At 39.7% G+C, this 13,960-nt stretch overlaps 1 protein-coding gene across 2 annotated transcripts; it reads left to right on the top strand.

The window, feature by feature from the left end:
* Positions 1–541: 541 nt before the first annotated feature.
* ehf (ets homologous factor) lies at positions 542–10,646 on the top strand. Of its 2 annotated transcripts, none has more exons than XM_071520263.1 (9): positions 542–785; positions 4,339–4,450; positions 5,003–5,260; positions 6,385–6,432; positions 6,619–6,639; positions 6,757–6,819; positions 7,144–7,188; positions 7,315–7,510; positions 9,794–10,646. In XM_071520263.1, the coding sequence occupies exons 2-9, from the start codon at positions 4,378–4,380 to the stop codon at positions 9,891–9,893; spliced, it is 804 nt and encodes a 267-aa protein (XP_071376364.1). In that variant the 5' UTR covers positions 542–785; positions 4,339–4,377; the 3' UTR covers positions 9,894–10,646. The 2 variants fall into 2 exon arrangements, with proteins under 2 accessions (XP_071376364.1, XP_071376363.1); XM_071520262.1 differs by having other exon boundaries at positions 6,595–6,639.
* The last annotated feature ends 3,314 nt before the right edge of the window (positions 10,647–13,960 follow it).

Below are 13,960 nucleotides of genomic sequence, written 5' to 3'. Positions count from 1 at the left end.
CAAGCACACAGCCACTAATGCTATCTATGTGCCTCCAGCTACTTTCAACAAGCAAAAAGAACAAATTCTCTTAGGTCCTCTTACCTAAACTGTCAGCACCTCGTTCATCATGATGAAATAAGGAAAACAAATGTTGTGCTACATAATAACACAGGGGAAGATTTCTCTTAAGGTTAAACACTATTTTAAGCAACCATATGAACAATGGCTTTAAGCAATTTAACTTTCCCTCTATGGGCTTTGGGTGTGTTTATAAGTGTGTCTGTGTTTGTGTATGTGTGCGTGTCCATGAGTGTGTGCTTGCCTGCTCGAGTGTGTGCATGTGTGTGTGTTTTTGAGAGAGCAAATGAGAGAGAACAGAGCCAAGGGACTATAAAAGTTATGTCAGGTGTGTGTGTGTGTGTGTGTGTGTGTGTGTGTGTGTGTGTGTGTGTGTGTGTGTTTATGACTGTGTGTGGGTGTGTGCGTGTGCTGGAATCCACCCCTATGCAAATACCTACCTGGTATGAACCTGGCCAGAGAGCCAATTGGAGAAGGATAAGGAAGTTAGGAGGATAAAATACCCATTGTGGTGGGGCAGCACCTAGTGCGACTGTGTCTGACACCTGTTAATTGAAAGATTTCGGGAGCAAAAGAACACACCTCGTGGCACTGTAAACACTAGTCCTCTAGAGTATTGGAATCTGCAAAAACTTCATTGATCTGTATTCACCTGAGCTGAGAGTGGGACTACGTGACGCCTCCCATCCTATCACAGGCCTGGTTGGACCCATTCTACACCTCTGGTAGGCTGCCATACTAGAATCAATACTACGCAACCAGCAGTGCTCCTATGTTGTTAAAATGACTGGAGGTTGGTCTGATAGGCTTTATGTGTTTTAATACTAAAACAGGCATGAGAGATCCCTGCTGAAGTTAATCCTGACAGCATTTATTAGATTCTTTACATGTATTCATTTGGCCGACATTGTTGTGGCCAACATTGTTGATTAGCTGTTCTGTAATTGGTTAGGATTACTGCTCAGGTACGGAAAGGCTGCAAATGTACGGAAGAAGAAATTGGTTGCACAAAATGTTTTGGCAAAGAATGGAAAAATACTTTTTTTCTGTGAGTTTAGACCCCTGGCCATATCAGGTACCGAGACATTTGTTGTTGTGAAGAGTAATCTTCAGTTATAGAGTGATGGCATAGCCAATAGGGGCTGGGCATTATGACTACCAACCAAAACCTTCAAGTCAAGTCAAGAAATTGCAGTAAGGAATTTTTAAATCGAAACAGCACCAAAAAGCCAACCATCCAACCATACAGGAATATTTTTGCTTACATTCACTGAGAAATTATAAAATTCCTGAGAAGTTTCATGTAATGCTATCTCACATTTATGTGTTAAAGCTGGAATCTAGGAGTTTTTCCTAGTAATAAATAGTTATTTTATCCATCTGGACCACAATACCAGCTGGCAGTATTTTCTTAGTTGGAGACACTCTCTATTGACTGTTTTTTTTGACCAGGTATAGGATTATAGTCTGCTAACTACCCAACTAATGTTAGCTAACAGGTTACCGGTGCTTGGTACCTGAGTGCTAATAGCTAGTTAGCATACTAGCCTAAATACATTGTAAATAATGTGTGGCCAACCTGACTGATATAGTAGCAGCACAAACTGTAGGCTACTGTTAAGTCGCAATATTTACACCATCATAAGCGATGTTATTGCCTAATTTCATTACAAAAGTTACAGTCATTGAAAGTCAAATTACCTGGTCCAGGGATGTGGGAACTGTTTACTGGTGAGCTGATGGCATATAGCTACACTTTCTTTAATACAATACTTTCATGGTTGTTTGGTTGTAGTCTGAACATCATTTCAAATACTTTTCACCAACAGAGGGGGAGACAAAACAGGGAAATCTGAGAAATCACAGATTTCAGCTTTAACTTATTATTTATTCTTTTCTACTGGTCCTTTTTCAGCACACTTAGAAAACATTACCAGTACATTACCTCCTCAGTCCATTTCAGCTGTTGGTGTCAAAGACAGATTTCAGATTTCATGCCATGGCATCAATGATGATCTTAATTAAGGGTTAGCATTAAAGCTAATATATAGAGAAGGCAAAAAAAGAAAAAGAAATAAATGTCAAATTGTATCATTTAGATTCAATGCCATCATAGGGCCAGTCTGAGTGAAATGAAAGCAGCAGTCATATGAAGAGTGGATATAACACCTGGTGTGACCTACTTCAGACAGAGCATGGCAAACCTCCACACATCATCACAAAGGCATATGCCACAGAGTGAATTACAGAAGAACTTAGCTAACAGGATATTGATCCATGTGTCTTCCTTCTATGTTTCCTTTCTTCTAGCACTGGTACATGATTGTGGTATTGACAGAAACTCTTGGTGGTTTGTTGATAAGATACCTGCTTGACAGAGATAGACAGCGGTGAGGGTTAACACAGCATAAGGCGTTTGAGGAGACTTGGCAGACTGTCAGCTGTGCCGCTGATCTACCTTGGCATAACTGCATGTGTCACATATCTCCTGAGGAAATCTCAGTCAGGGATCTTGACTTAGGTTCTCAGAAAAGTGATTTTCCTTAAAAGAGATTATGTTGTCTGCTATGTCAATAACTTGTTAAGCTGGCACATACAGTACAGTGTTTACTGGTAAAAATGGGTGATTGGACTAAGCGCAAGTAGCTTTATATCCTGCCATAAAGGTATTGCCAAGATCTGGCACTGATCAGGTGAAATGTGGGTCACTGTGTAAAGAACCGGCTTCATTGTGCAACAAACTGAAACTGGTGATGCTCACCATGTTAAACTTTGACAGATTGATGATAATATGATAAGTCAGTGTGGCTAACTTTTACAACGCCAATGTATCAGGTAATTCAGACAAACACTGTAACTCATTCCATCTTTTTATTTGTCATCTCGCATTGAGGATCAGGTTTCAAGTTTAAAGGGCATTTCACAACAATTCACTTTACAAAATAATGCAGCTTTGTTTAAAGTTAGGAAAATGTCAACGGAGACAGATGGTGTGAACAACATAATGCAACACATGGGTATAAATACCACAGAGTAGATGACCCAGTAGTTTATTTTGGCAGGAATACTAACAGTTTGAATTGACACAAAGGGGAGAGGTAACAGTTTGCCATTTGCTGTAGCTGACTCATGCCACAAACTGTCAGACTACAGTTCCACGTAAGTGGTAGCAACAGAGTAACATGGAACTGGATATTGATAAACAGTGTCAGACATGACTCAGCTATAGTGGCAAGTACAAAACCTCTCCACCTCACGCGGGACAAAATATTAGTACAGCTGCTGGAATTCCGAGCAGCTTTATTTACATGGAATGCAAATATACTTGTGGTTAAGTATGAACCAAGTCTATATTTGCCCCTACTAGTCCATACCCGGGGATGCACACGCCACAACTACGTGCAGACTTGCCAAAAATGCGCATAAACAGCGTAAATTTGGGAAAATGGAGAAATCAGTTTCGTCAGTCCCTGCCTATACCAATGCTCAATGCCCATTTGCAGTTTCAGATTGATTGGCCAACCCATTGAGGAGCAAAATGGATGCAGACAGACAGACAGACGGACAGAGTTTTCCTCATTTTAGGAGTAGTAGGATATGTATACTACAGTAGAGCAAACTCTAATTACAAATGTGGAGCATGAGAGGGAGTGCAGCCTGCGCTAGCCACTGAAGAACATGCCACTAAAAACCTCCCAGGGAAAATCAGCAGCTACAATAGCTATTGTAGTACAAACTATTAACTATTCATTTTAATTAAGTTCCTTTTTCTATGTCACTCTTAAGGCCTTTTTGAGCATTTATACACTGAGCTGCAGATACCTCAGACAGTCTGAGACAAACATAATTATAGAAATGACCAACAGATTATATGGAAGTGTTAGAACTGTGTACAAACAAATAAGCCTCCATTTATATAAAAAGACTGACCAACCCATTAGGCTTACTTTCAAATGTGTAATGAACAGCAGGTAGAACCCACAGCTGTTGCATACCAACACTGTGCTAACACAGACTCCCTTTGTTTTACTACAGCGCTGACAGTGCTAATGCTTTTTACAAGCACCTTTGGATGGCATATTAACTATGGCAAACAAAAATGAAATATAACAAATAAAGCACTGTAGGTAAACAGTACTTTATCATAATAGTTTATGTTTTTCCACAATATTTTATGTTAATATTTTAAAATAAAACCTAATCTTAGAATTTGTTCATTTTCACTCTATCCATAAATTACTCACAATAATTCCCAGTGCTTTCGGTCTCCTTCCACAGCCCCTGGGCCATGGTACATCAGAGTGCAGCAGCTGCAATATGAGCATCACTCCATCCACCACCCTCGAGAGCCAGCTGCCCACTACGTGGAGCCCTAACCCTTACCCTGATGGTGAGGAGCCTGACCTCGGCCACAACACACACTGCCGGCCTTAATGAGGCCTACGCTTCTCCTGGCATAATCCATGCGGTCCTCACTGAAGTAGATCCGTTAATTAAATTGTCTGAATGAGTAATGTCTTAAAAATGCCTGAAGAAAATATGATAATTTTATTCTTCTGAAGAGTTCTGATTGCACTCTATTCAGAGACTGCAATGTAAAAAAAAACCTGTTCTCTTGTTGGTTTATGAAACTACAATGCAAAATGAAATCCTATTCAGCAATTGACAGCTGATGTGTTCCTCACCTGGGAGGCTCACAGCTCTAAAAACACAAGGTTTGATTTAGGGATTCCCTACAGAGAAGTAGTACAACAGCTCTTTCAGTAAACTGCTCTGCTGGATTAATTATTGACAAATGCGTTTGGTACTGGAGTTAATATTTCCTCATCACAAGCATATTGACGTTAAAACAGAATTCATTCTCCAATACAGTTGAATACAGCTTTAAAAATGTATCAATACGCTTCTACTTTGATCTTTGACCTCTAACCTCTATCCCCAGTTTCAATGGTGATGCCTGGTTACACCAGTCGCCTGTGGTCCCATGACTCCCAGCCCCAGTACTGGAGCAAGTACCAGGTGTGGGAGTGGCTGCAGCAGATCATGGACATGCACCAGATCGACGCCTCCAACATCCCCTTCCAGAACTTTGATATGGATGGCCGCCAACTCTGCAGCCTGAGCTACCAGGACTTCATCCGCGCCGCTGGCAGTGTGGGACCCCTTCTCTTCCACAGCCTCGCAGAGCTCAAGTGGAGCGGTGCGTTTGAAGGGGGACCGAAGGGAAAAAACAAAAGATGATTAGTCCCAGTAAAAGTGGAGCTGGATATTTCAAGTCGGATTTGGAAAAGGGTTTTGATCAAGGGTTGCTGAGCGGTGATCACAGCGCGGGGCAGGGGTCTCACTGCATGGTATTACTGAGTAGAGGAGGGCCGCTTAAAGCAAGGGAGATGATGGATTCAGTGTTTGCTCTTGCTAGAGCGAGTCTCCTAAGAAAGCAGGGGGGATGTGGAGCTAGGAAACAAGCTGAGAACTGGCTCAGGCATCTTTCTAATTGGAGTTTCAGTAGTTAATAAGCCCAAGGCTTCACCTTTGGGGGAGAAACTTAGAAACACTGTAACTATTGTGTGTGGTTAGCATGTGCAGTAGACCAACTGTTTTGAAACAATGCAATTTCTTGTGTAACATCATGCCATGAATTATGCAATCACATCTGAGTTGCATCAACAGTTGTAGTTCAAGGAACACTTGGCACAACACCAGGCTCAGCATACCAACTGCAGAGAAATTCAGGTTAAACCAAACTAGAGTACAATGCTTCAGTTGTTATTGTTGATAAAAAAAAAAACTTAAGGTGGTAAGTGTAGCATTTTTAAACATCAATATACCATTGTCAAATGGTGACACCTTGGTATCACAAACACATGAGACCATGTTGGTTGGCAGCCTCTGTCTCACTCCAGTAGTATTGTTAGTGTTTCCTTCCTGCTTCCTGTAAAAAAGGGTTGTTCCTTCTTCTTTGTTGCAAATCCTTTCTCAAAGTCCCTGGTGTGGCATTTGTTTTGAAGAGCAAGAAGAAAGATGAAAGATAAACATTTTGGAAGTGATTTTTCCATTGGCCTCCCACTCCTTCCACCATGTGGTATTGTGAGAAACTGATGGTTTAAGCTGTTTGTACTGGAAGAACAATGGCCCTCCTCCTGTTTTGTGCCGTAAAACAATATTCATTGTGCCATAAAGCAAAACAGCAGATTTTCTGCAAAACCCAATCCAGTCGCTTACAATGTAAAATGCAGTGTAGAGGCTGGTGGAGGCTGCCAATATCTTTGATGATGGTTGGTGATGGTCTCGTCTGTTTACACTAACCCTCTTATCTCTACACAGGTCAGTACCATGTGGAAATAGGACAACTGGAAATCAAACCAACAGAATGTAAGCTAAGCTCAAGTTATCAACCAATAACTCAATCAATAAAATATAGGATCTGCCTGCCCGCAATTGATCAGAAAAATCAAATTCTTTCCTTTGAAAATTCATAAACCCACTAACTTCTTAATAAATTCTGTTTCCCCATTTGCCTTTTTCTTTTTACAGTAGATTTCTCTTGTCCATTTCCAGATACCAGCTATCCACCTGGAGGTAAATATAGCAAGCTAATGCATTTACCCATACATATATAATGTTCATTTGTTTTGATGATGATCATGCAACAGACAGATGAAATGTTGACTTCAATTTTTTTGTCTTTTAACTTAGAAATCTATGATCCCCCGTATCAACCTCTGGCACCTGTTGCCTCTCCCACCCCTTCTAGCCCTGGTAAGGTATTCATGATATACTTTGGTCTACATAAAGAACAACTATCCAAACTCAAAAGCTGACAAATCCATAGAGCTCCTCTTGCTGCTTGTAGGACAGGACAAAAACGGAAAATGAAACAAGAGTGGTGAATAAACAGTGGTGTTGCAAGCCAAGTACAGCAACGTCTGTAAATACCAAGTATTCCGTCCCACCAGGAGCGGCATACTTGGTATTTACATTTGTTATAGCCGGAAAACACTCTCAGATAAATAACTTGATTGAAACAAATTGGATAGAAGGATTCAATAATAATTTGATTTCTTTTATGTGTACCATTTTCAGACATAAAAAGATCTTACAATCGTCCTCATCAGGTCAGAAAACACAGTAAGTAAAATCAAATATATCATCCTTATATATTATCCATTATGTTTTTGAATATATATGTTATGACATGATATGCAAATTCTTACAATTCAATTTACATTGCAAACGCAAATCTTTTCCCCACAGACCCGAGGGGGACCCACTTGTGGGAGTTCATCAGGGACATTCTACTGAACCCAGACCGCAACCCAGGACTGATCAAGTGGGAGGACCGGACAGAGGGCGTGTTCCGCTTCCTAAAGTCAGAGGCAGTGGCACAGTTATGGGGAAAGAAGAAGAATAACAGCAGCATGACCTATGAGAAACTAAGTCGGGCAATGAGGTATGAGTATAGCAGTGCAGCTATCGCAAAATTTGGTTACACAAATATAAAACCTCACGCTTGCCCACTATAATCACACACCCACACACACACACACACACTGTACACCAATTGTTTGAATTTGCTTTTCCTAGTTTTCACATTATACAGTTACAGTTCATACATCAGCATACGTACTAAAAATATACGCACTCATGGAAGGCGCTGTGGATTAAAGTGTTCATCTGAAACGATTGAAACTAAAACTCTGTTGGAGAGATGATGAAACATCACGTTTCCAAAAGAAATTCCATCAGTTGGGGTTTCATTTATAATGGTGGGAAAAGCTGTTATAGGTGCCGATTCACAAGCTCCCTGATGATTAAGACGGCCACAACATTTAGTTCACATCGATAATAATGCTCATCAAACTATTCAGTGACCACTCAGGAAGAGACTATGCCCATCAAGTGTTTGAATGCAGTTGTTTACATAGCTGGCTTTGTATTTATTCACATTTCACTCTAAAGGACTGAATGGACTGAAATTTTTACTGAAGAATGAACTCCATGTGTTTTCAATATAATTTACATCTTTCATTTACACTGGGGTTTCCTTTATTTTGGCAATTGCTCGTAAAATCTGTGATGAGGAAGAAACTAAATTTCACACTGCATTGTTTCTAATCCAATTGACTTCAGCCGCTTATAATGCAGTTGCAATAGAAATGATTGCTGTTACAACTAAGACATTTACTTTGAAACAACAAATGTTTATTTGGTGACATCATTATAAGTTACAGATCTACAACCAACTAACTCAACTCCTTGAAACAAATATCCACAATTTTCCATTGACAATGACCTAGAAAGGACTCATTTTTTGGACTGCTTGAGTTTTTGAGCTGCCCCCCCCCCCCCCCCCCCCCCCCCCCCCCCCAAAAAAAAAAGAGCTGCAATACCCTTCTTCTCAGAAACCATCCTGGGTTCTGTCACAGTCACAGCTTTACATTCAAATGAGCTCATCTAATGAGCTTAATTTCATTTCACCCCGAACAGTTAAGAAGCAGAAAATGTGCCCTCAGGTACTGCCACTGTGTCCTCAAAGCTGATTTTCTATTCACTGTGGTGAAACTCGAGGATTTGCACTTTGATGACATTACCAAGACTGGTTCTCTCCTTTCTCCTCTGGTTCAGGATTGTTTAAATCCACAAGTCAAGGTTTAGCGGTCCAAGATAATAGGAATAACATGATGACTCCTGGTTACGAGTGCTAATTTCCTCTAAAATATATATATATATTTTTTTATTTAACTGAATTAACCAACAAACCAATTCCAATTAAAATTTGGAATATTTAATGTGAAATGTATGCATCAGAGAAAACAATCAAAATGGCTCATTTGCATATCCCCCAGACTAGTGTATGCTGAGCTTTAATTGATTTCCTTTCTTTTGATTTAACTCATAACATAGACACTTGCCACTGGTCTTTTGAGAGCATTATTTTATATAATAATGCAATTTTAAAGGAAATGAAAAATTAATTTTTGAAGAAAAATATTAGGGTGACTCCTCTCTACTGACAAAGTTGTGCCTGTTAATGTGAGTTTAAATCCTGTAAAGACTTTGCCATTTTATCATTCATTTATTGATAAAGTTTCTCAAAACTTATCTAGCCTTCATTTGATAGAGAATTTACAGAAAAAAGGAAAATAGTTATAGTGATACAATAATGAATCAAATTAACCAGAAATAATTTACCTGGTCATACTGTCATTATACACTGGATTGGGGAATGATGGAGTACACATGATGGCATTACAGTAATCTGATTAAAAAGGTAACTATAATCCCTACATTTGTTGTAAAAACGCAGCAATTAGTATATAATTCAGAAAACCTTTGAAGAAGTCAGTGATTAGCTGCTTGGCTGTTGGATTACTCAGAAACACTTTGGACGGGGGGAAAAAACATGTAGACTATGGGATGCCAGAGCACAAACATTAAACATTACATATCAATTAATGGTTGAGATTTGTCATAAATGATGAAAATTAAACTGTTCACATTACACTCTGTAAACTGTTTTTAATTATCTGATTAAGCGGATGTTCAAGAGATGTAGAGTACATGTTCTTGGAGACAGATGACCCAAAAGTAATCAGATTACTAAATTTAAGTACAGTACATTACATTGTATATTCCGATTTTAAACAAGTAATCAATAATCTGTAATGATTACATTTTGACTGTAACTCTCCCAGCAAGTGACTAAACTAGAGTCATCTGTCCTCTATTACAGATATTACTACAAAAGGGAAATCCTAGAACGAGTGGACGGACGCAGGCTGGTTTACAAGTTTGGAAGGAATGCAAGAGGATGGAAGGAGTCAGAGAAGTGAATCAAGTGAAAATTTCATTAATTTATGTTTTCTTTAATTTTGTATGCAAATGTGATGTTTTACTTTTGTTTTCACTGACCCATTTGACTTATAAATGTCATGTTATTGTGTTTTTAGTGATTTTTGATAAAATATGTTTGAGCAGTTTACATTGTTGAAAATTGTATGTTTGCCTCATTCAGTTCTTCTGTTCATTCGTCCCTTTGTGGTGACACTGCACTGATGTGTTCTTTATTGTGCCTGAAAAACCACTGCAGATTTTAATACATTAATATGAATCAACCCCCGCACACATTTGTTTACATAGATCTCACAGGAGAAAAGGATATGAAAACTGTCAAAAAGCTAACAGAATACTTAGTGCATCTATTTCCACTTTTCCACATTGCAGTTTCCAAATCAGATAGTTCATGCACATCTCAAGGGAGTATGTGTGATTCAAAGTACATGTGACAAAAAGGGTTGCATACTGTATGTTGAGTGTTTTGACGTTGATACTGTGAAGTAGTCTCTGGGGAGGATGTTTGATTGCTGCAAATAAACAATCAAAAAAAAACCACTCCATATGCATAATGCAGCAAAACAATAAAAGAATTTAACAACAACCAATCAACAATTTTTGCATCAAAACAATAGTATGTAAACTGGCTTGTACTATTTTGTTCATTTTCATCCCTTTCCCTTCTTCACAATTTAACTGCATTGAGCTGTAAAAAATAATTGTGTTAATGTCTGATATGATTATAACAAATAAAGGTTGTCATTTCTTTTTGTTTTTACGAAAGCCATTTGTCAAAATTACATGTGTTTCATGCGGGTGTCACTGTGTCAAGATACTGAGCCTTTCAGCTCAATCTACTAATGCACTAGCTAATTATCATGGGACAAAGAAGCATTATTCTTTTAAATAATTGAGCAATCTTATCAGTCAGCTTTTGGCTGTACCTGAACTGCAGCTATTCAGATTTGGTCTGATCAATACCATTTGTTAAGCGTGGAGCTGCACACTTTTACAGAGTTCATTGAATTGGACCCAAAGCTCGAAGTCTTGTTTCCACTGCAGCTGATACAAGCTTGACTATGAACAGCCAGGCAGTTAGAGATAGTGCATGTCATTGGTGTTTTATCTTGATAGTGTGAAATGCCACACAGTTAATTGTCCACCAGTGCGTGCCATAGCTGCCATGATGGCTCCTTCAGGCAATGGGCAGGGCCTTGATGGCCAGTGAGATAAAAGCAGTGTCACTAAAAGGCCCCTTTCTCAGGCTTGTGTTCACAAGCAAATCCCTGTCTAATCTCCACTCTGCTTTACCTTGCTATTTTAATCCTTCTTTACATAGCACTGATTGACTCCCACAATCTGCTATTATCTTGTCTTGCTGGTTTCAAAATTTGCCCATTAGTGCGTCCATTTCAGTATGGGATTTGTCTCTCTGCTCTCACACACGTCAAGTGCAAACCAAAGCCGTCACAGTGTCAACTAAAGGAAATTACATGTGTAGCCAGTGTACAGTGTGTTCAGGCAGGCAGCATGTATTCATGTCCTCATTAAGAACTCAGCATCAATCCTCTAATATCAGACCTGACACAATTTCAAAAACACTAACACAGCATCTGGTCCTGGTTGTAGAAAACCGTCTGTGACTAGAAGGGTTTGCTATAATTCTGTGGTCACTTGAGGGTCAATCTCGGAACCCATCGCACCGAACCCATCGGGCCAAGACTTCCTCTTCCGTGCGCCGGTCTTCCTGCGCCGGTCATTGTTTACAGTCCGATTAGCAACTTGAGATGCGAGAATGGAGTTGGAGTTGAGAGACGATGGCTCATATGCAGCTATCTGTTTATAGAGATTTGCTGAAATGTCGTCTGGACCTAAAAAACTTGTGAAACAATCCGGTCGTAGACGTCGTCTCTCAACTCCAACTCCATTCTCGCATCTCAAGTTGCACGGAAGAGGAAGTCTTGGCCCGGATGTCCGCTGGCTACAACGGAAACCCTGAAATATTGGCCGTCGCCCCCAGAGTCTAATCGTCGTCAGACTGATAGACGATGGGTTCCGAGATTGCTTGAGGGTTGACATAAAAAAGAAAACTGCATATAGAGAGACCTTATGTATATAGCCAGTGACTATTCATGATTGGATTGTGAAGACGGTTACTGATTGCCATATTGTTTTGTTACAAGCAACAAACAAGCTTTACAATGTAAATTGAAGTGCATCTCCATCTTATTCCATTGTCTGGATGAAATTATTCACAGGGAGCAATAACACTTTGTAGTTTCTCTTGAATATCACTTGTTATCACAGTTCTGGTTGATTTAATATGCATTTTAATTCATAAAATGCATAGGCTACTAAATCAACCAGAACTGTGATGAATATTACACTACGATAAAAGTTATGACTACACCTTGCATACGCTTGAAATCCTCAAAAAACAAGGAAGTTATGAATGATCACACTACCGTCAGTGTGCTTTGTGTGTGTGTATCGAATTGCAAGTGCTGTTGTTAACCAAAAGCAGTGGAAGTCGGTCATTAAGGATAGGACTCATGTATCATTCAGCCATGACTTCCCAAGCAGTGCAGATTAAAACGCCTCATTGTATTTGCATACCATACCGATAAGACACAATTCATTCTACATGAACATTATTACAGCACACAGAGAGATCAAGGGAGATATTAATGATAGTATCCATCTAATCGGCAGAGGCAGAGGGCGGCATGAACATCTGAAATCTGGTCTTCTTTTCACTTTTAAATAATGTGGATGGTGCTGTGTGTTCTGATATAGGGAAATGTTTGAAGATGTGACTCACAGAGAGATAACTGAGCAGTTAGGCAAATTGTCTAGACTGACATAACCTCTGCAGCACAAAGGGACGGGAACTTGATTTCCCTAACAGACCTGAATGTGATAGCCAGACTTTACATACCCTCAATGTGAAGATTCATGACAGCTGCTGACATCTGATTCAAATCATTTTATGGTTTTGTTATGTATATAATGTGTGTGTGTGTGTGTGTGTGTGTGTGTGTGTGTGTGTGTGTGTGTGTGCCTCTGTCTGCTCACGGAGGTCCGTGATTGATGTGATTCTCTGAGAATCAAAAGTCAGTGACAGAGAGGAATAATAAATCATTCTCTGGATTTGGGGAAAGGACTGGTAAACCAGCAAGACGAGTACTTGGCTCTGGGACACTGGCATAAGGCACCAGCGGCACCTAGGCAAACATGCGCCCAAACCGGTTGTAATAGATCCTGTAAAGAGGACACAAACACACACAGACACACACCTGAGAGAGAGAGAGAGACAGAGAGAGAGAAAGAGCAAGAGAGAGAGAGAGTTTATGTCTGTCTGTGTAGTGATATTTAATCTCTGTGTCTCAGAACACAAAAAGGACATTATAACAAGAATAGCACAGACAATTGTCACGGAAGATGAGGACAAAATGTGTTTACAGGTAAAAAAAAAATAGCTACTGACCTTCTGCATTGTGTGCCGCAATAGACGGCACAGATGAAACAATAACTGCCTTTGTTTCGCAAAAAAAAAACAACAACAAAAAAACAACATGCAATATCTGTTCAGAACCATCTCTATCTCTCATTGCCACAAAATAATTTTTTCAAATTTGAATGGGCCACACGAGGGCCATTTTATTATTTAAAAGGGAGAGCATTAATGCAATCAGATAGACGTTGGAGGACGAACAGGGAAGTGATGAGAGATAGCCTGAGCGTGGGCATGAAGACAAGCAGCTGGCATTGTGTGTCTGTGTCCCATTCCTGGCTCAGTGGGGCTATTGTGTTCCCGCAGCAGATACACAATCACAGCTTATCAGGACCCCTTATCACTCTCTCTTCACACTCAAATGGACCTCTAAGGCATTTGGCCCAAACTGTGAGTGAGATATATTAGAAATGCAGTCACCGATGCAGCTTTTAATTTACTTTTTTGGGGGGAACTGTGTCACGGGCCACCGCACAGTTGGAAGTGAGACACACTAATTTGTTTCAAAAACATAAAAACATAATAAAAACAGTGTAACTGAAAGTATTAACG

This window comes from Centroberyx affinis, unplaced genomic scaffold (assembly GCF_046629955.1).
Source record: "Centroberyx affinis isolate AG114_WGS23_722 - 3 ecotype Tasmania unplaced genomic scaffold, CSIRO-AGI_Caff_v1 ptg000784l_1, whole genome shotgun sequence".
Classification (NCBI taxonomy): Eukaryota; Metazoa; Chordata; class Actinopteri; order Beryciformes; family Berycidae; genus Centroberyx; species Centroberyx affinis.
The sequence above is the reverse complement of the archived record's forward strand: the minus strand, read 5'-3'. Positions and strand labels throughout refer to the sequence as shown.

Excerpts from the sequence above, each read along its gene's own strand:
- ehf (XM_071520262.1), top strand. The coding sequence starts at position 4,378 with ATGAGCATCACTCCATCCACCACCCTCGAGAGCCAGCTGCCCACTACG. Across the intron at positions 4,451-5,002 it reads CCCTAACCCTTACCCTGATG|TTTCAATGGTGATGCCTGGT; the intron begins GTGAGGAGCCTG and ends CTCTATCCCCAG. Across the intron at positions 6,433-6,594 it reads GGAAATCAAACCAACAGAAT|TAGATTTCTCTTGTCCATTT; the intron begins GTAAGCTAAGCT and ends TTCTTTTTACAG.